Raw genomic sequence first — 22,446 nt, forward strand, 5'->3', positions numbered from 1 at the left:
AATACAAAGTGTTCATTTGTCTACAAAGCCTACTTTTTACAAATGAAAAGTCAACTTCCTCAGTCCAGAATATAAAAGATTTTTCAGGTCATTTGGCCTAAAACTACCAATTTCAGCGAGTAAACAAATACAAGGGAATATACACCACTTTTTTTATTGTTACTCTGATCAAACAAGTCAACAATAAGTGTTTCCATAGCGATGTATCCTCGCTGTGCATCCAACAAGACGAAGAAGCAAACAAGAAGACTCCAATTCCACATGCTGATCCATTTTACTATCACCAACATGGACATACACGGTCATCGGGGGCAGATTTTAATGAGTTAAAGGACACAAACACCCTAAATGGATCGTCAGAGAGACCTTGGGTAGGAAAGAGAGGATGGAGAGAGGGGAGAGTGAGAAAGAAAGAAAGAAAGAAAGAAAGAAAGAAAGAAAGAAAGGGGGTGAGAGATAAGAGAGAGTGAAAGAAAAAAGGAGAAGGGAGAGAGAAAGAGAAAAAGAAAGAGGGGAGAGAAAGGTTTTGAGATATATGATCAGTATATGGAGAGACAGAGAAAGGTACAGAGGTGTGTAATCAGTTTATAGGAGAGAGAGAGAGAGAGAGAGAGAGAGCACGAGAGAAAGAGAAAGAGAGAGAGAGAGAGAGAGAGAGAGAGAGAGAGAGAGAGAGAGAGTGCTTGGTGCTGATGTTAGTAATGTAATCCTGCTCTTTGTCACAGCGCTCCTGAGAGCAGCATCCGTGTGATTTATGGCTCGGCTGTGAGCAAGCAGCTCCTAATGAAATGCACTGCGTCTCTGAATGGCCGTGAGGTCAGGGCAAGTGAAGAGGTTTCTGACCGCCAGTACAGCCGCAGTGTGGGGACCATGCGATGAGAGAGGAGACCAAGTTTAAACATCATATTACTTCTTAAAAACTTTGCTCCGTGGTACGGATAAAAACAAAACCACACAAAAAACAAAAACATAACTGTCATGTTTCAGAACAGAGTCATACATGTTTAGTCAATATAAACTTAACAGTTCTTATTATGAGACTACTGTAAGAATATTAAAAGACCATTTCTAGACAGTTTCACTTGTTTTAAGTCATCTTAAGGGGTGAAATTATCTTATTCTATTAGATGATACTTGTGCTGTTTTAAGAAATAATGCTTAAAACAAGCTAATCTTATTCTCTCTGCTAAATGAATCATTTCACTAGACAAAATAACTTAAAACAAGTAAACACATCTAGAAATAGGTTGAGTGATCTTATAATATCCTCAATCACATCTAGAAATTTTAGTTAACTGAAACTGATCATTTTTCTGTATAAACTAAAGCTTTAAAATGACCTTACTTCACTTAAAGGGGCATGTCAGTCAATTTCACTGCATCCCTCAGCCTCACTGGTTTGAGAGAACTTTTCACGCCTTCGCATCCTTGTTCTGTTTCCATCAAGGGTTCTTCCACTACAATAGCCAGAATGCATTACGCAAACACATCATACAAACACTGGGAATTCCCCCACAGTGATAAAGAAATCCTGATTGCTTGCATACCCACTGATGTAGAGGTTACAGATGTGATGTACATGTAGATCCTAGCTATCAGGGTTCCTTCTTCTTTCGCCAGCTAGAATAAAACATTTCAAACAGTCCGTCCTCAAGTATCACATTTAAAATACAACAGAAGGGGGATTTCCTAGTCTTTAAACTGTAAAGCCTATTGCGGTACATGCATATACACTACATGTCCAAAAGTCTGAGGACACCCCTTCTTATTAGTGAATTCAGCTGCATTAAGACACAATAGTACACATGTACACACAGCTTGTGTTGTCTCCATAGAAAAGCGCTGACAATAGAACAGGATGCTCTGGAGCAGCTGCACATGAGCCTAAGGTCACCATGTCCAATGACAAGCGGCTAGGCTAGAGGGGTATAAAGCCCACCAGCATTGAGCTGTGGAGCAGTTGAACTGCGTTCTCTAGAGTGATGGAGCACCAACCAATACCTTCGGGATGAGTTGGAGTGGCATTTGTGATCCAGAGCTAATCATCCAACATCAGTAGCTGATCTCACTAGTGCTCCTGATCCTGAATGCAGTCACATCCTCACAGTAATGTTCCAACATTTAGTGTAAAGTCTTCTGCAAAGAGTAGAGACAGTTACTGCAGTAGAGAGGGACAAACTCCTTTTTAATACTCTTGATTTTGGAGGAAACACTGGATGAGCATGTGTCCGCAAACTTTTGGCCAAGTGTACGTTTACAACTGATGGTCACGTTTTTCATTTTGGCCAAACTGTCCCTTTAAGATGAGCGTCTACATACCTGCAGCAAGAAATACACCGCTACTACATGACATTCAAGATAGATTTTATACAGGATTGACCAGAGCTGGTCATAATATATGCTATTATCGAATGGTTAAAAAAAGGAATGGGAAAACTCGTAAGAAACTCGAAGAAAGCCCCGCCCTTCAATAAAAGCCAATCAGCTTCCTGGCAAAGTTACAAGCGGAAAAACCTCCCCCCCTTCATGAAGATCTCGCATGTGCAGTAGCCAGAACAAGCTGGAAAAATGCATTTTTGTGAGTTATTTAAACCAAATGCTATAAACTATTTATGCAATTTTATCAGTGGTTTCAAATGCGCTTTTGAAGCATTTATTTTTATTTTGGAGTTTACAGTTCTCTCCTCATTCAGAGAGACACATCTTGTCTTGTATGAGTAGAAATAACTGCCTGGGGGCGTTGCCAAGATAGCTACTGAGTGGCCAGACTTTCCTATAAAGACTGGTTTGGTTCAACTTAAAAGTTGTGTAGTGTATGATCCCAAGTAGGGACTTCCAAAAAACTGTTTGAAAAATCTGAACGCTTTATAGGTCTAGTCTTATTTTGAACTGGTACCAATTGGTGGAATTCCCGTTTAACTATGCATCCTTGGCAACACTCACATTAAGGCACTCATATTTCATAGTAGCATAGTATTCATAGTGTAATATATCAGATACATTCACAAATACGAGCAGAAATGTCACAGTCCTGTTAAAACCTGAAGTCAGCATTTCCTCGAGCGCTTAACCGAGTACTCGAGTAGCCGTGCGCATCCCTAATGCTGGCATGATACAGCTACCTGCTCAATACCTGCACTTCTGCTCGCAGCAACCTGACTGTAATTCTGTTTCTGAGCTCTGGAGGGGTAAATAAGCCGAAATACTCCACGAGAAAAGCCCATGTGGGGGGGCTGCTTTACTAATACACTAATATATGTGTGTGTGTGTGTGTGTGTGTGTGTATGTATATATATACACACATATATACACATACATACACACACACACAATCTATTTCTCTCTTTCTCTCTTTTCACCCCCTCCTCTCTCTCTCCTGCTCTGTTATACAGCCTTTCTGTGCTGCAGCAGAAATCAGCGCGCAGTCAGCTAGTATGAGACGCCGCAGTGTTACGCTATAGCACAGGAGTAGAGAGACGGGGTGCAGAGGGCTAGAGGGAGAGAAAGAAGGAGAGTGAGAAAGAGAGAAAAGGCAAAAGAGATGAGACAGATAGGAAAGAGAAAAGAGAGAGGCATAGAAGGAGATAGAAAATGAAGAGAGGAAAGAGACATAGAAAGGGGAGAGAGAAAGACAGAGAGGGAGAAAGGAAGGGAGACATAGTGATGGAAGGAGGGAGGGAGAAAAAGAAAGAAAGGGGGAGAAAGATGGAAAGACAGAGAGGCAAGGAGAAAAAAAAGGAGAGGAAGATAGAGAGAGCTAGAGAGAGAGAGAGGATGTAAGCGATGATTAGCAGCGCAGCATGACGCTCTGCACTCGTTCAGTAGCTGCTAATAAAGCAGCATGCGTGTCATCAGTGATAAAGAACCCTGTAAGCACTCGCTGACAATGAAGAGTCGTACTGTAACTGCTACTGATTTGACGCACTCTGGTTCTTCAACTGTACTTTCAACAATAATCACAACCAAAGCTGCTCAAAAATAAATAAATAAATAAATAAAAAGGTTCAACAGACAGCAAAGCAGGGCGAGAAATGATCAAATATCATGATGTACTCATTTGCTGCTCATTCAAGCTCAACCCGTGTAGCTGATAGCATCAGGCGATATTAAAAGGGAAAGTCCACCATATTTTTCCTGAAGAGTTTAATTTCTCTAAAAGCTCCCTCGCAGACAGTTATTACATGGTGGTTATGAAATCATGCCTGATGCCACACAATAGTTTTACAATAGCTTTGAGATACGATTGCAGCCCAAAATGTACTTTTTAAATCCATTTAAAACCCGTGTAGGTTCACTGTACATTATGGGCAGATAATAAAACGCCTATAGCTGCACTGTAGACATTGCAACCTTGGGTTCCTATCACCACCACTGTAAAGAATGCAGTAAGCCAGTAAGTCTCTTTACAAGGCATCATTTCATATCAAGCCACTCTGAATGATTCTGTTTACTCAACAATGATCTCAACAACTGAATCATGCGTAAGCTTTAATGGATTTATAGGCATCAAACAAAGGAAAGATACTGCTTTGTGGCTACTTGTTACATATTGTAATTTACATATACCTCTAATATAAGGATAATGTCTTATCATTTTAATGGCTGCATGTTCTACTTGAAGAGAAATAATATAATAACAGAAAAAGCTAAGAACTCAAGGAAGCCAGAACTAGACTTTGTGAGCAAGTAACAATCATGTCAGTAACAATCAAAATCTGGAGTCCTTCATTTTTGACTATATAAATGGGTACTAGGGATCTCCTGAATGGCGCAACCATAAAAGCACTGGCCCTATCATCAGAAGAGCGAACATGCAGCCCAAGCTGATGTCTCTCGAGAGAGTGTAACTGGCCTTGGTCTCTCGGGGTGGATGGCTGTCCCTCTCCCCCACCATCCCCTAGTGCAATGTAAGCAGATGTGTAACGGAATTGGTAGTCAGAGTTGTCCCACAGGGACACTGCATTAGTGCCACTTCACGTGTCTCGGAGGAAAGCACACGGTAGCCTTCACCCTCCCAGCTGGTTAGCAGTGTGTGATATGTGGGAATTGGCCATAACTAAATTGAGAGAAAATTGGGTAAACACAAAACTAATGTTAAAAAATTAAAAACCAAAAAAATTCAGTATCAGTGACAGCATGTTTTCATTGGTTGAATGCTACTGCTGACCATCCATTTAAACCTGTAGATCCCTGTATGGACTAACTCTTAGAAAACATGTATAGAAATGTGAAGAGAGTGAGTCAAATATCTGCTTTCTTGCATCATAAGTCAAGCATTCATAGGGCAATGACGTTTTGGGATTTTATGGGTTACTGCACGGTGAAGGGGGATTGTTTTATGTCACTCAGCGGAAAAGGTGGACGTCATGCGTAAGCCAGTCAATAAGCCATCTTCATGTGTCCTCATCTGCAAAAATACGGCTTAACAGACAACAATCCGATTCACAGGAAGGCTTTGTCACTTTAAATGAGTATAGATTTTTAGATAACTAGAGAGAGAGAGTGACAGAGAGAGAGACTAAATTAATTACATACACTATTGCTAACTAGATGCAACGAAAAGAAAAACATTTAATTTTCCCAACAAGTAATACACACACACACACACACAGCATCTAAACCGCTCATCCTTCTGGGTCGTGGTGGGGTGCTGAAGCCTATCCCAGCTGTCATTGGGCGGAAGGCAGGATACAAGTAATACAGTTATAGTAAAAGATTTAAGATTAAGATGGACACTTAGGGAAAAATCCCATTAATATTCCAAGTGAAACTGCGATGTTTTGTCAAAATATGGAAAGTATGTCATTAAATTTGAATGACATTGATTTTGTATGCATGTTAAAGGTCACACTGTCAGGATAGATCGAGTGTAGTTTGCTTTTGTGGAGCATTCACGCTAACACTAGCATGGTGAAAAAATGTGTCATTGGCTAGTTTTGATTAGCTACAACAACAGCGTCCAGGGCCCGGTTTCCTAAAAGCATCTTAGTGTTAAGAACATCTTAACTGGTAAAGAGGGTTCAGTGTGATGCTCGCTCTACCACTTTAAGACTCGTCTTTGCGCCAAGAGGCTTTCGGGGAACCCAGCCCAGCTTAGTATCACCTGTAGGAACTCTAAACTGGCAATAAAAAGACCCTACCTGCCCAACTAACTACACTGGAAAACTTGTTTGTTGTTGACCATGTGGTAATAAGCAGTGTGGTCATAAATGTTCTGAATGAAAAACTGCAAAGCAACTTAAGTCTATTAGATGAACAAAAGCAATATTTTACATAAATTCAAATCTTTAACATGTTTAATCAACTTCTGCTCGGTTCCACAGTTTACAGTGTATCATTCTATATATCTCTGTCTAGCTATCGTATGAAAAGGCTCAAATGTGAGGGTGCTTTGTAGTGTGAATAAGCAGGCAATGCGTTTCTCACTCTGCAAACAGCCCTGCTGGAGAGCAGAGCTGATTATTTGGCGCTGGTGGTCACGGCTGTGGTCACGGCAAAGAGAGCCACTAGTGCTGCTGCAGACCAAAGAGAAAAGCCGACGGCCAGAGAGATCGGTCCAGTTCTACTGGGCAGAAATGCCCACTCAAAACCTCAGAGGCCAAAAATATGGGGCACACCTACATTTACTCAGGTTGTACACGTGTATGTGTGTGAGTGTGTCGCTGCAAGAGTGAGAGAGTAACAGAGGATCTTTTACACCATTCACATCACAACACCACTAAACATAATTATTTCTATAGTAGATTAATCCAACGACTACGACTTCGATTCTACATCATCCTGTCTCACTTTGCCCAGCCACAGCGCTGCCATGCTTCAAATTTCAATGCAGTATCCACTTGATGGTGCGACAAAACAAGAGAAGCCATGTCGCCCCCTACACTTCCTGGTGCATAGTGCAATCTGTCAGAATGAATGTGTGTATCAGTGCTTTTGTTTTTAAGTAGAGTCACTCTTTTCCATAATCAACCTGTAATTGATACTGTCAACAAGTATTGCAGTTATGCTGCTACATGTTTATGTAAATGCAAACAATCATGTGGATTAACATTAAAAATGCTGCTACACCCTCCTAGCGTTGATAGTATCGTGTGATTGGGGAAGTCCTAACTAGCGGGTGGAATTGGAGACGACTAAATTGGGGAGAAAATCGGGTAAAAATTAAAAAAAAAAAAAAAATGCTGCTACGTTTAGCTCGTGGCCCTCTTGCATTACCAGAGAGCACTTGTAGTTCTAGCTGTAGCGATCACTAGCTCAGTCTGTGGAGGTCAGGTTGAAGCACTGTGGCATTCAGACTTTATCCAGTGATAACAAAAGTATGATGTTATAACTGGTGATTTTCATGATGAATAAAGGTGAATAAATGTTTTATTTCTCCTCATTCATAGCTTGATGAAAAGGTTCTACTGAAAGTGTGAATTCAGTTTGAATGGAAGTGAAGAAGGAAGACTAGAATTTGATGAAAAGCTATTGCTGTGTGCACAAAGAAAAAACATGCTTCACAAGTTTTCTGACATCGAAACTAATGAATAAAAGTCAGAAGTATAGATCTGAACGTGATGTAAATTTAATGTAAATTTAATTAATTACATAACTATGTAATTAATCACACTATTTGTGTTTTAATCAGTGGCAAACCATGATTATTACAGCTAGGGCCATAAATTCTCACATTTCAGTCAAAAACAATACTTAACAATAATGCTAGCTTCCCTATGCTAGTAGTTTGTTAACACCAAGCTAAAGGTTATTTTCACATGAACACTTTCTGATGAGGCTGATGTTTCTTTTCAAGGCTTATCTTATCTTACTGGTGCAGCAGGTACGTTCTGTTGTAACTGCTACAGCGATTAAGGTGGAATGGAACATGCGTTGGCACCAGAACGCCAAGGTGGGATGGAAAATTCAAAAAGCAGCTCTAAATTAAACACAGACATCTGAAGCTTCCAATAGACATTCCATGTTTCACTTGAAGCTTGTGACAGACATATTAGCTATTATTCTACCTTGTAGCAGTTTCACAGCTTGAACCTTTTAGTAGTGAGCTCTGACATAGAGCTGCTGCTGCTGTTCTCCGTTTCTAACAACCCACTGATTAGGCTGCTGTTTGTATTCAGTCAGTTACTTATCTAGAACTTCCAGAAGGCTATGAGTGACTTCTTTTCCCATCACAAAATTGGTCCAACCAATTCCTCTGCCACTTCGTAATTATGCTGATAGGTAATCTAAGGCATTAGGCCTTCAGTTCAGCTCCTAAAGTCGTAACCTATAGGAGAGCTCATTTAGCTATATATCCCGATACAATGAAGCAAAAACGTGTTTTAAGAATTTAACCATTTTCTTTCCATCCAAAACTTATATTGCAACAGAAGTAGTACCGTAAATCTAGCGGTAGAGTTTAAATCCAAGCATGATTCTTATGAATTAAAGATAAACAGTAATAACAAGAAATAAATGTACCCCTTCAAAGTTGAGAGTTATTACTGATATTTTGTAATATAATTAAAATCATAGGGGAGCCCCTCAGGATCTTCTAAAAGCATATTCACAACAGAATGAATGAATAAAACAGCAGTTAAACCTATAAGCCTAAATCAAATGCAGCAAAAAAGCAGAATTTACTTGATTTGAATGTGTACATCACCAACACAGTTTTAACTTCTAGATTAGTTACTTTTTGTCAATAACTGTTGCTTTATTCGTGTGGAAATTACACACATTGTTTTAAACAGTGTGAAAATACAGTTTAATGTTTGGTCTAAGGGTTTCCAAAACCATAGAAATGTGTTCTTGTGAACATGGGAGCGAAAATAGAGGGAGGGAGGTTTTTTTGGACTGAGGCGAATGAGCAAGGGAGAAAGAAAGCGAGAAATGGATAGATGGATGAGGACAGAGGAACGCATGAGGGAATGATAGCCTAAGAGAAGTGAAAGAGCGCGTGGGGAGATAATGCGCTAATCGAGATTGAATGATGCGAGTGGCGAAAACGATGGAGTCGAGCGAGGGAGCGAGAGAGCAGCGCTCCGGAGGAGGAGGGAAAAAAGGCGATTTAATCAAGCGTGGGAAAGTGGCGGTGGGGGGCGGTGCAGATGCAGCAAGAGCGAGACGCAGAGTTAACGGGCAAATAATGCGTAAAAACGCAGAGATCACTTGGAGAGGAGAGAGGACGGAGCTAGAGCCACGTTTTAGAGAGAAAGACAGTGAGCAAGAGAGATGGGGGGGGGAGAGACAGAGAGAGAGAGAGAGAGAGAGAGAGAGAGAGAGAGAGAGAAACAGAGAAAAGAGAGAAAGAGAAAGAAAAAGCAAGGGACAAGGAAAAAAGATAGAGGGAGAAAGACCGAGATTAAAAAAAAAAGAAAGAAAAAGATGTGGGAGAGAAAGCGAGCGAGAGATAGAGACAGAGACAGTAAGAAAAAGAGAAAGAGGAGACAGAAAAGAGAGATAGAAACAGAAATAAGATGGAGAGAAAGAAATAAGATGAATACAGAGAAAAAGCAAGAGAGAAAGAAAAAGACTTATAGAAACAAAAAGAGACAGACAGAGATGGAGAGAGAGAGAGAGAGAGAGAGAGGGAGAGAGAGCCCAACAAAAAAAGCCAAGAGAGTCCTCAAACTTTTAACCCAATAAAATCTACGGCTTCTCGTTTACAGCATGCACCACTATGACAAACCTGTATTTCCTCACTCTGAGTTTTCTCCATCTCCTTCTTAAGCATGTGCACAGTTTCCTAAACAGGATTTAGTGTCCGAAACCTTCACCCACCCACCCGTTCGATCCCCCACTCACACTCACTCACCCGGGCATATTTGGACGAGTACGGATCCTCAAAGAGCGCCCAAATGCGCGGCCGCCACACGCTCCACCAGCTGGGCTTGCGGCCGTCCTCCTGCAGGCAGAGGCGCTTCAGGTCGCCGTCGGCGCCGCCGGTGAGCGCCGGGTCGTCCTCAGGTGGGTCGGGCTCGGGCGTCTCAAAGCTGTCCAGGGCCTCCTCAGCGTCCCGGTGCTGCCGGTAGTTCATCCAGCAGCAGGCTTCCACGTCCGTCTCATCAATGCCCCAGAAGGCGAGCTCTTCTTCAAAAAGCGGCCCGCACACATCGTTAGGGCAGTGCAGCTTGCCTGTTCTATAGTAATTGAGTATGAACGCGAAGGTGTTGGGGTGCCGGTCGAAGAAGAACTCGTCTGACTTCGGGTCGTAGTCGAAGTTGCTGAAGGCATCCGGCTCCGTCAGCCACGACAGGCGCGTGCCGGGCAGCGTTTTTAGCGTGCTGCGGTACGTCTCGTGTCGAATACCCCCGCAGTTGATCACGATCTTTTCGTTGTCTGACGGACAAGTCATGTCGGCGCTGTAACATGCTTTGTTGGACGACTTGTTCCCACCCTTGCGCCCTTTGAAAGAGGAGACACACACCGAACTGAGCATAGAGGAGGACGGGGAGGGGGGGAGGAGAGAGAGAACAGAGAGGGGAGGGGGGAGGAGGAGCCTGCAGAGAGAGAGGGATAGCATGAGAGAGAGAGAGAGGGGGAGAGGAGAGAAGAGATTTGTTAAAAGGATGCTCAACACAGCAAGTTACATCTACCTGCTTCCATCCTATTTTAGTGCAAAAATCTTAAACCTAATGTATTTAAAAGTGATGCACAATGACATCTCAATTACATGATAACTGTCTCAAAAAATTATCAGCATCACACAGATGTTTTACAGATTTGCCCTGTATTTCAAACACATATTTACTGCACTCCAGAGGAGCTGAATCTTTAGGTGACGCTAGCCTACTGAGCTAAAACATCTACATCTAACTGAGTTTAGCTCATTTGTAAGGACATTAATGTTATATTTCTCCATAATGCTAATAGATGTAGACTCAATACATACATCTTATAAATGCTTATGAATCAGCATCTATATTGACATTGGCAGACATGTACATGAAAATATGAGAAAATATCCATATCAGCCCACAATTACAATTCGTTCCCTCCCTCATATTCAAACATACATGACGTATTTGGTGCTTCTTTAGTTTTGCACTTGAGCTGTAGGGCTAATGTACCTAACAAGTAAAGGTCAAAAAGGGGACAAAATGGCCAATTATTGTGGTACCACGATAAAGTATATCACAATATGCTTTTCTGATCATACTGTGTATATCGTCAGTACTTAGAAATACTTCCCAACTGCACATTTAATTACAAAAAGCATTATTAGTCCTGAAACTGCAGTCATGGTTTTGATAGTTTTTTTTGGGTTTTTTTTTAATGTGGCACTACTTTGTCTGATCAGATGTCCAAAAAACATGACATTGTGTATTGTGAAGACTTGAAAATCGTAATATTATGTTTTTACTGTATCGCCCATCTCTAAATACTACTAATGCTAATGATATTACTGGTTTTAGCTTTAGCCATATTACGGATCACTGTTAAACAGCGTCAGAACCCACATAAGAAAGTCTATTAGACATTCCTTAACAGCTCAACGCGGATGTGATGATTTAGGTATGCAGTGCTAATCTGTGTACAAAACGGTCCATTACTTGTTAGCTACATTAGCATCGTAGCTCCAATGCAAAACAAAGGAAACAAACGTCATGAACCAAACACGTCTTGGCTGAACGACTACATTTGGGATAATTTTCACACAAAAGATTTGCTTAAAGACCAACCAAGCCCATGCTAATAGAGCTGGTACTACACAGATAACTGTAAACATCCATAACATATAAGAATTTCAGTATTATCTTGCACTATTAGCCATGCTAGACACCAAACATGCTGTTCAATTATTTCTTGTGTAAATTTGAGTTGATCTTATTTCTGCATAATTCAATCTCTGAGATACAAACAAACTCATTCAGAGTGGTTTGGTGTGAAATTATAGAGAAACATACAGACTGATTTCTGTACAGTGGTGGTGACAGGAACCAGGGGTCACAATGTCTACAATGCAAATATAACCATTTTATTTCACTAAATGAAACAACTAGATAACCATCATGTGTCTTCTGAGTTTTTATATGTAATGCTGATGGTGATGTAGTGGAAAATTTAAAAAAATAAGTTTTCTTTAAGGACTATTTTGCCTCGCATGTTCCTTGAACTTATTTAAGAAATACGTTTTAGCCAGAAACTGTCTAAAACCAGCATAAAACAATGTCGTCAGACTGAGTATTCACACCCATTTTAAGTAATAACATTCTGTAAGTTATCTTTAGGAGCATTAAACTCTTTCAGACGTCTAGTTCTGATCGCCACCACTGTAAACAATGCTTGTTTCTCCAGTTTCTCCAGAACTGAGCATTTCAAATAAAACCACTCATCAACCAATGACTTTGTTTACACCTCGACGGTTTAATTATATAGATTTTTTTTTATAAAAAATTGGTGGAGTTCCCCTTTAACTATATAGGTGGCCAATCTACAATTTCAGCACTAGTCTACTTACACTAACTAGGCATTGTAAAGCTGGGCAGAAGGAGAATCACAAAGAACTGACCAAAAAAACACAGGTTCTCTACATGCATGTGACACAGCTGAACTGATAAGAGCAGCAGAAAACATCAAATACAATCACAGAGGTTACAGTTAGAGACACAAGAGAAATACGTTTTTTCTTCATATTTCAAACATGTACTCTACATGTAATCACCCCTCGGGCTGAGAAGATGACAGGTAGATGAATGCGCGCTAAAATGTTAGGACATTTTAAATGCACACGTGCTACACGCGCTGACAGACGCTCGAGAGCTGAGTGATATCTAATGCGGAGCAGCTGGGGGTTGTCATATATGCTTTAAATATTGCATAACAAATAGGTTTCCCTTATGAGGGTCTGTTCTCCTCCACTGCCTCAGCTATCTCCCCCACCCCTCCATCACCATGCTCGGAGCGTAACCAATGAGGAGAGAGGGGGAAGCAAGCGGGAGGGGGAAGACAGGAGAAGGAGGAGGAGGAGGAGGAAAAAAAAAAACCTAAAGGTAGAACGATTATTTGCTGAGCTCCACAAAATGGGGAGAAAAGACTGCAGAGCATTAACTCTCTCTCTCACACTCTCTCTTTCTTTCTCTTCCTCTATCTCGCTCTCTCACACTCACAGTGCAGTACTTCAACGTTATGCAGTCCATTCAGAACAGAGTACGCTGTTAACCCCTTCAGTGCTGGTATAAAGACGATGAAGATCTACAAATATCTATGCATATAATCTAGGGGTGCAAATTAAAACTATACCTATTGCAATTACATTGGAACATAATGCAGTTACAATACACCTTGGAATATATTAATAATACACTGGTAAATCAATAATGTGACATTATGCAGGATAAACCTGCAAAATATAGCTACTGAAATTGTACTGCTACACACTGTGACTTGATATGCCTTGCAATATATTAAAATTGTACAGGTGAGTCAATAATGAAACATAATTAAGGATAAACCTGCAAAATATAGTTACTGTGATTATATTAGTGCATACTGTGACTGTGATGTACTTGATTGTGATATATAATGTATCAATAATGTGACAGTTCAGAGCTGGCCTACAAAATATATCAACTGTGATTGTGTTGGTAACATACCAAACATACCGCAATACACTAAAACACACACTAAACTCAATATGGTATTGGTCTGAATTATTCTGACCAAAATAATCCACGTTTATTGGATTACAAGAACACCTTGACCACCATCTGCAACTGTGATTGGTCAGGATGTTTACAGCAAAACAGCAGAAAACCCTATGACTGGTTAGAGGCTGAATTGCATACTGGAGCCCTCTGTGATATCATTATTGCAAAGGCCAATAATGCTATAACATCATAAAAACGACAGCTATCTTGTACAGCCACAGTATTGCTAAGCTAGGCTAAAGGACAAACCTTAGCTAGTAAATCCTAACTGTTACAGCAGTGACCTCTCTCCCCCTCTGTCTCTCTCTCTCTCTCTCTAACGCACATGCTCTTGCATTAGTGCTGCACTGTGTGCAGGGAGGAGGGCAGCAGTGGAGAAGTGAATGATTTTCTGCTGCAGTAAAACAAAGAATGACTCCTCCTCCTCATCTCCTCCTCCCCATCCCTCTCTCCTCTCTCTGAATGGCTAAGGGACCTAAATGAGCTTCCTTTCTTTCTCGTTCTCTCATAATCCCTTACTCTCACTTTCAGGTTCCGCACAAAACACGTAGATTACAGTGAGCAGTCTGACCTCTCCCTCTCCCTCTCTTACACACACACACACTACTAGAGCTAGGCAATATGAACTTGAAGCTCATATCACAATATTATCTACCAGCCAGACTAGAGATGTAAATGTGTAACTAATTAACTGCAAATCAACAATTATTCAACCAATGCTATTGGTTAAAAAAAGTTGATTTAGTTATATTTAATTTTCAATGTATTTTCAACATGCATTTAATCTGATGACTGCAGAAAATCAGATTCTCAGTACTTTGTTAAATGCTTTTACATGGACTTGGGCAATCAGATAATGGGTCTACATGAGCCAGTCAGTAATTTGATCTCTGCTTTGCAACCTGCCAATAAACCCACAGAAAAAGACGTGATGTAAACGTCATGTAAAACTCTGACATCATGCCACGGCATTTTATTTTTAACCGAGTCACTTTAGCAGAAAATACAAATAATCACCAGTTAATGATTAACTGCCAACTAATAGAGGCTGGTTATCAGTCAATAGAATTTGCATCCCTAATACAAACAATAACACTACGATATCACAGTACACCGAATAAATAAATGAATTAATGAATTATCTATAATAATAACAACAACAAGAAGCTATTAGAATAAGTCCATGGGCAACTGGATGCCACAAAATACCACACTACATAACTCTAATGTGGTATCTGTCTCACTGACACATAAAAGCCAGGTGTAAAAGTAATTTTTTTTCCCCCAAATAGTTTTATTAAAACACATATCTCCTCAAGCTTACACATGATAGATCGCCGAATCACTAGTTTGAACACCGCCCTACCAATTATCATCACTGTCACCTCGCCTTCTGTGTAAATTTACCTTCACAACTAAAATAAACACTTCAGCATACATTATCAACCCAGCAAAGAGGGCTTTAAAATAACCACTTCACTATGAAACAGCATTTACAATGAGTCAACATCAAAGAACCAGCACTATCGTCTCACGTCTTCTGTGAAAATTTGATGGCAGCAGTCTGTATTTTAAATGCAAAAAAATAATAAAAAATCAAACAAACTGGAAGACCAACAAAGCTCTAAACTAGAGCTATCACGATCATGACATCTTAGCTGACAACTGATGGTCATGAGTATTTGTGATTAACAATTTTATTGTCTTTTAATGGCTCTTTATCTGAGTTCAAAAGTGGCCAAGTTGGCTTTTTTAGCCATCTGACTTCCAAGCTATGTTTGCTAGCCACTGGTGCAGCTCACTAGCTGTAGTAGTCATGTCACACTTGGTACACTATACTGTTGTGTGCGCACACACTCTGACACAAATGTCTCAGTTACACTGAATCATTTATTCTAAAACAAACCTAATTTTTTTAGAGAGTGAAAATATAACCAAAACATTTGTTCTGCTTTCTGTTATTTGAATTAATTTGCCTAATTTTTTGCAGCTTAATTTAATTGTGGAATCTAATGACTGTGGAAAATGATTGCAGTCAGGATAAATAATAGCCTAGCAATCATCTCAAACACCTGTGATCATCTCAAATAATTGTGATTAGGGGATTATGTAACAATTATGACAGGCCTAATCTAGGCTAGAAGGCCTTATAGAGAGCTAGCAGGCCAACAGGCTTCTCCAGTAATATTCAGAGTCAAATTTAAGTTTCAACACTCACCACAACATACAAAGTAAATAATATTTTGCCAGACTGTCTTACAAGCCTTAAAATGTTCCAGTTTAAGATAAAATTTACCAAAAAAATCTCACCACAATTATCTTAGCGTAAACATAATCTCATAAAGGCGCTCACGGGAATTAGTATTATTGTAACAGTTTGGATAAAAAAGGCTATTTGTAAGGTGAATATTCATAAATTAAACATAAATTAGTGAAATTAAACTGGCAACTGAAACATGTTTCTAATAATATTACAAAAAAGTTTAAAAGTCCATTAAATTACAGATTATCACACCCTTTATGTAGTGCTTGTGTGTTTATACCTGAACAGCCAATTAGAGAACTCTCTCTCACTTCCAACAACGTGCTCAATCCACCAAAACAAGGCTAAAAAGAGCCGACTAGAGCCAGAGACACAGAACACACAACTACAGGAGCCAGTCAGCCTCAATAATGGCCTGTGTCCAACAGCCATCTTGGTGCATCAGGGCACTAAAACGCAACGTTTCCTCTTGATCTCATCTGCATCAAACCCTCTAATGTTTAGCTTCAGCAATATGCTTGTTTTCTGCTTGGTGTCTCCTTCCCTTCGCATTTTCATTCACTCAGCATTCCTCTAGTCTCTCTCCTTCCTGAATTGCCACTGGTGTAGCCTCCCAGGGCTCCTGCTTCATTAAGCGCCCGCAAACTGTCACAGGAACCCAGCAAGAAAACCACTGGGAGAAGTAGGCACCAAGTAAAGTAACAAGACTGGATGATTCTTTTTTTTGCCCCAGTCTAGATGGAAAGCACTCAATCACTTTCATTATATGGTGGAAGAAGGTTAATGGCAAAGGATGCAGGACCAACATCAGGCAGTGGTGGACAGGTTGTACATGTAGTTACTTCACGTATCTATACTTTATCGAAGTATTTCTGTTTTTTCATACTTTTAGGGTGCTTTCACACACCTTGTTTGGTCCAAACTGAAACAGCATATTTAAAAAAAAATAATAATAAAAAAATAAGACGGACCAAAGGACCAAAACAGGTTGGCTCGGTGTGGATCAAACTGAACCATCGGTTCATCTCCAGTGTGAAAACACTTATCTGGATGGTTTGGATTTTCGGACCAACAGAAAGTTGAGGCAGGCTATCGTCAGCCATTAAACAACAGAAGAAAAAAAAACTGGGAGATAAGTAAAAATGAGCCACAGTAGCACACGGGGAGAGGAGAAGACGAAATATTTATATAAGTATTTATTTTGCAATTTGGTCCAGCAAAAAAGTCAACAGCCAACTTGAAAAAGGAATAAAAATTCCAAAACATACACCTTATTTTATATTCATTATTCTCCATTTAAACAGAAAAGACTACCCACCAAACTGATAACACACCGACATGAGACACACGCTTCTCTACCACCAATCAAAGCGTGGGGAGGCGCAGCCCATGTAGGATATGTCGACAGGACGTGCTTTGCCATTAAATGAAACAAAAAAATATGTATTTGTGCTTGTGTGCCTAAATAACAAATCAAATATAGATTTTTTGGTTTTGTAGCCTTTATGGAAAAAGCCGTTGAGGTAATACTAAATGTTTCTCAGCCCTTCAGTGCACAAAAATGTGCAGTTCTGATGTGAGTAGATTTCAATATTTCATTTCTTTCATTTTGCAGAATAGTAGATGGAGCTTTTGTAATTTTGTATTTTTCTATTTGTTTAAAGAGCGGTTTTAAAAGAGGTTAGTTAGTCTATTTATACTTTCTAAAAATAATGTCTGCACTTTCATTACATCTAGCCAGAGACACAGTACTTTAATAGTAATTTATCGCTTCTCATTTCATCATTGTGACATCCGATAGCTTTATCGGACATACTTGAAGCTGAAGCCAACTACAGATTAGCAAATCCTTTACTCATCCAGGTGAATATAAAGTCACCAAACATTACAACATAACCGACATGTACACCAGAATGTATACTAGAACAGTTCTTCAGAATAATCACTTCATTACTATTATTATCACCGGTCTATCATCAAAATGGTGAAGAAGTCCGTGCCTCTACAATGCACCATTCCACATTAAACCACTCCGAATTACTTCTCTAACACGGAATTTTTTTGGAAATTTTGAAAAACTGGTGGAATTCCCCTTTGACGCTAGTTTCTAATTCCGTCGTGTTGGTTCTGCTCCTGTGCTGCTCTGCTGTTGCCGGCTTACTTAGCAGCACTTTAAGACCAAAACAATCCCAAAGGAAAGGAACAATATTTGGCAAAGTATAACCGCTTTGCTGGTGTCTTCCATATTAGATGTACTGAGAAGTAAAAACACCAGAAACGGATCTTATTTCTTTAACTCAAACTTGTAGCTAGCTAGCTAACTAACTAGCTTATCTGGCTGATACTTTTACATTTTATGTTACTTCTGTGATAATATCACTGAAATTACAAGATCCCTTGTTACTCTACCCACCTTTAAAGCTTCACGGTGTTGTTACACGATAGCCAAGGTAATAAAAGAGAAGTTTTATCAAAAAATATCGAGTTTAGCATCGCTTTAACGACTTTTTTCACCTCGGTGACGTTACTTTCCCACCCGTATTCCGGCAACCCACGCCTCCCGTGTTGGGATTGGCTAGTAGTTCAAACTCACAAGGGGTCCACCAATCTCAGAACAGGATTTAGATTACTGTTAGCCAATCCTGGCGCAAGAGGAGGCGGGGCTTGTCGGAATACAGGCGGGAAAATAAAATGCATCTGGTTTAGTAAGATTTGACACTTGCGACCGTTACTAGAACGAGACGCTAGGATTTCACAGGCTAGCACTGCTAGCTAAACTGACCAACTATCAGTGATTTGGTCACAACTAACCACACATTTAAGATGCTACTGTGGAGTAAAAGCTATTAAGCGTTTGTGGTTGTGTTTTTGTGCTTTACAATGGCAAAAATATCAATATTTCGATCAGGAAAATGCAGTTTCAAAATTTGAGCATTGGTCACTGATGCCTGTATTATACTCACTGTTACTGTGAGATATTTAGTATGAGGAATAAAATGATCCATAGCTAACGCTAAATTGCTCTTCTTTTTCTAGATGAACATAGATCCCAAACTCAGCCCCTCCCGTAAATTAACCAAACCGTTTCCCACTGTAGAGCCAAATGGTTCTCAGGGCCGCACTGCGCCGCTCGACGCTGGCGCGGACTCCTGAGACCGGTTACGCTTACTTTTTCCATCCGTTCTACTGCTAAATGAGTGTTTGAATCTCATTAGCTAATGAGATGTCATTATCAGAGAACTTGTAGAGAGGAGAATTACCACTCTGCAATGTCTTCCGGTTTTCTCAAACACTAGAGGGCGCTCCCGAGTGAGTCCAAAATGAATGGGTTGATAGGGAGCATTTGAGCAAAATCATAGTTTATAAATGCTGAAACATTTTAATGTAAAATACTATCATTTCCTGAACACGGAACAGCATAAAACATTTAAACACTGCTGTTATATTTTTAAGAGCTTTTAAACTCGAGTTATAGGAGTTTAAAACAGCGCCTCATGTATGTTCATGACGTCAAAGAGTGCCAACGGCCAATGAGCTGCTCCGCTCGCCAATCAATCATCACGCTCTAGCAGTATTGGCCGCCTTCTGCTGCCCAAAACCTGTTCGCTGTAGAAAAAAGGAAATATGTAGGTAAGATTTTTGTTTTTTTAGTCAAATACATACAAATACATTCTTCTATTTTCTAACATTAAAGAAACGTTCTGGGCGAGTGGTTAGAAACTATTTAAACTTTTCATTTTTAGCCGTTGAGCGCCTTTTACTTCCATTCATTGAGGACTCGTGGGCGCCCTCTGCTGTTTAGCAGTCCTGTTTTTGATATAACGGGGGAATAGGAAGTGGTCAGGCTCCTCATAAACCGGCTCTGTCATGATCTAATTTCATTAGCTAAGCTAAGTTAGCTAGAAGAGAGGGGCTGGGTAGCAGCTCCAAACACCATAGAACAGGTTTACCTTTGGCTTTCTGTCCATCTAACACCAGCTGTTTGACTTTTCTTCCTCAGATTTGAGCTATTATTGTGTAAACTTGCATGTGTAAAACTTTTGTTAGTCAGAATCAAACCTGTTCTGTAGGAGGCAGAGCTGGCAGCATGCAAGCTAAGCTACTGCTAACAGCTACTCTCTCATGGTTAGCAGCACTGTGCAGCATTTAAGAATTAGTGTTAGATTGAAGCTTTGACGTTTATTAACTGGTGGATTTAAAATCGTGCACTGTTTTCATTTATTTGGCGTCCGTGTGAGGGAACCGAACTTATTTGTTTGCTTTTGGGTTTGAAATAAGGCAGCAGTCCTGACAGCAAGAGGACAGTGGGCCATTGTTCTCCCACTGCTGGCAAAACTAGTGGTCCACTGGCATTTTGCTCAGCGTTTTCCGGGTGGCCTGGAAAAGTATTAGACAAACTTCAACTTATCATTTGTCTTAGCCTTTTACTTTAGAAAACGAACAATGTGGATTTAAAATCTGTTAATGAAGACTACAACCTAGTTAGATCTTACATGCAGGACAATAATCTGGGTGGGCCAGCAGTGGCAAACAGTCAGTGGGGTGCCAACCACATCAAGCCAGCGGCCCGATATATGCTCGCCCTCAAGGAGGATGTGGTGGCACAATACTGACATGAATGCAGAACCAATCAGTGAATAGCTATGTTGTTATGTCATCCCACCGAACGGTTCCATGGCCCCGAACACATGTCGAAAAAACTGCAACAGTTCAGCCCTGCAGTGGAACAGAAGCCAAAGTGATGCGCAACTTTGGGTTTTCTAGAGTCGACTCTGATTCTCGTCTCCTGCAGCTGGAATTGATGGAGTCGACTCCACTTAATTATAACCAAAACGGTGGCAGAGCTTTTGGAAAAAAAGCAGAGCTGAAACCATCCTAAACAGGTTATCCAATGTTTCGAGCAGCTACAGATTATAGTGACATAATGAAAAAAAAATACACATAGCATACCCATACTGAAAATCAGCTAGCTTAAACAATTACAGCTGACTAATGTTTGAACACATCTTCCCATCAGATAGTCTTTTTCACATAATGAGGCTGTTGAAGGGAGCTCGAGCTTAAGCAGGCTACTGGAAGAAGGAAAATGACGTAATAGGAAAAAAACATTACAGTAGTAGTAGTTCAGTTGGATGTTATGTTCTGTTCTTTTCATTAGGGCTGAAGTTGGCTTCTCATCCAAATTTCCGTTCCACCTTAAACAGCAGTTGCCAGAATGTAACTGCAGCAGCATTTAAGGTGGAACAGAAAACAATAAGAATCCAACTTCAGTGTTGTCTTTTTTCAGTGCTCTGTGAAAATTGTTATTTCCTGCATCTTTTCTAATTGTCATTTATCGCAAAATGATGAATAAAATGAAGAGTTTGGTCTCCTGTAAGCAGAGTGGTGCACTTTAGAGGTAGATGTATCAAAAACATTTTTCTGACCAAATTTTACACTTACAACAGCTGGTGAGTAGCCGCTGTATACTCACACCCAATTACACTGAAAACAGAATCGAATAGTCGACTCCAAGCATTTTGACTTTCAGTCATTGACCAAGACTCCCGACTCCCAGACGTACTGCAGGTGAAGAATAGACTCCTTTGGAGCTGACTTCCTATCACTACCGAAACAGCTCTCTCAGGTGGTCTATAGCGAATGGGCTAGGGTTTCCACTATGCAAACATTTAAAGAAAAAAATGCATTTATTACATAAAATAATAAGGAATTTTGAAGAATTAAAGGCTTTTCGGTTATTCGGTAACAACTGCACATACTGCACATTTAGACTCAAAAGTGGCTGTATGTCATACTGTTTGGCATTTATTCGAATCCAAGTCCAGGCAGTAGATCCATTCCTTCACCTCCATTTACTGGGATTCATTTACCGAGGAGGGAACTGGATGATACACTGGGAAAAGCATTGAATATTAGGATTTAAATGTGAAAAAACAGGGAAATAAACAATGGCTAATTAAGACTTAACCACAATACTCAGAACAGCATTTATGAAGCCTACAGTCTTGTGGTCATGTAAATTAGCCTAGCCTAGCCTAGCACAAAGCTAGTTTCCCTTTTGCAATGAAACACAATGTATGTGATGCTAAATCATCCTGATCAGTCAACTATGAATATGTGGAAACGGAGGGGAATGAAATGTAGGCTACTGTGCTAAAAACACAGAGAGGTACAGATTACGCTCAGAGTCCCAACAGCAAAGAGCGTCATGAGGAACACTGCTCTGAGACGGGTCAATAACAAAAGAGAAGGGAAGCCAAGAGAAGACGAAAAGGGGAGCAGGAGTCAGCAGGATGTGTAAATGTGATAGGATTATTGCAGAAAATGTGGTAAACAGAAAGGGAGGGGGGAGGGAGGAAAGCAGAAGCAGAGAGAAGATGCAAAAGCAGAGAGCGAGGGAGCAGTTGGAGGAGAGACAGTGATAGATTATTAGGTGTGCTGAGTGAGCGAAAACAGCTCCCACTGAAAAAAGGAAATCATTGTTAAGTGTGTGCGTGTAAGCGGGAGTACTCCAAGTGCGTTGGGGTGGGGGGTTGCTTGGAAAAATGAACG

The 22,446-nt window shown here is 40.3% G+C and overlaps 1 protein-coding gene across 1 annotated transcript in view; it reads right to left on the bottom strand.

Moving 5' to 3' along the window:
* The window catches only part of kcnc3a (potassium voltage-gated channel, Shaw-related subfamily, member 3a), a 98,114-nt gene that overhangs the window by 70,943 nt on the left and 4,725 nt on the right, over nt 1-22,446 (bottom strand). The window contains exon 2 of the mRNA XM_036590039.1: nt 9,797-10,481. Within this exon, the coding sequence (XP_036445932.1) occupies nt 9,797-10,420 (624 nt within the window). The 5' untranslated portion in view covers nt 10,421-10,481. The remainder of the gene's footprint in view (nt 1-9,796; nt 10,482-22,446) is intronic.

The sequence above is a fragment of the Colossoma macropomum genome, unplaced genomic scaffold, assembly GCF_904425465.1.
Source record: "Colossoma macropomum unplaced genomic scaffold, Colossoma_macropomum, whole genome shotgun sequence".
Classification (NCBI taxonomy): Eukaryota; Metazoa; Chordata; class Actinopteri; order Characiformes; family Serrasalmidae; genus Colossoma; species Colossoma macropomum.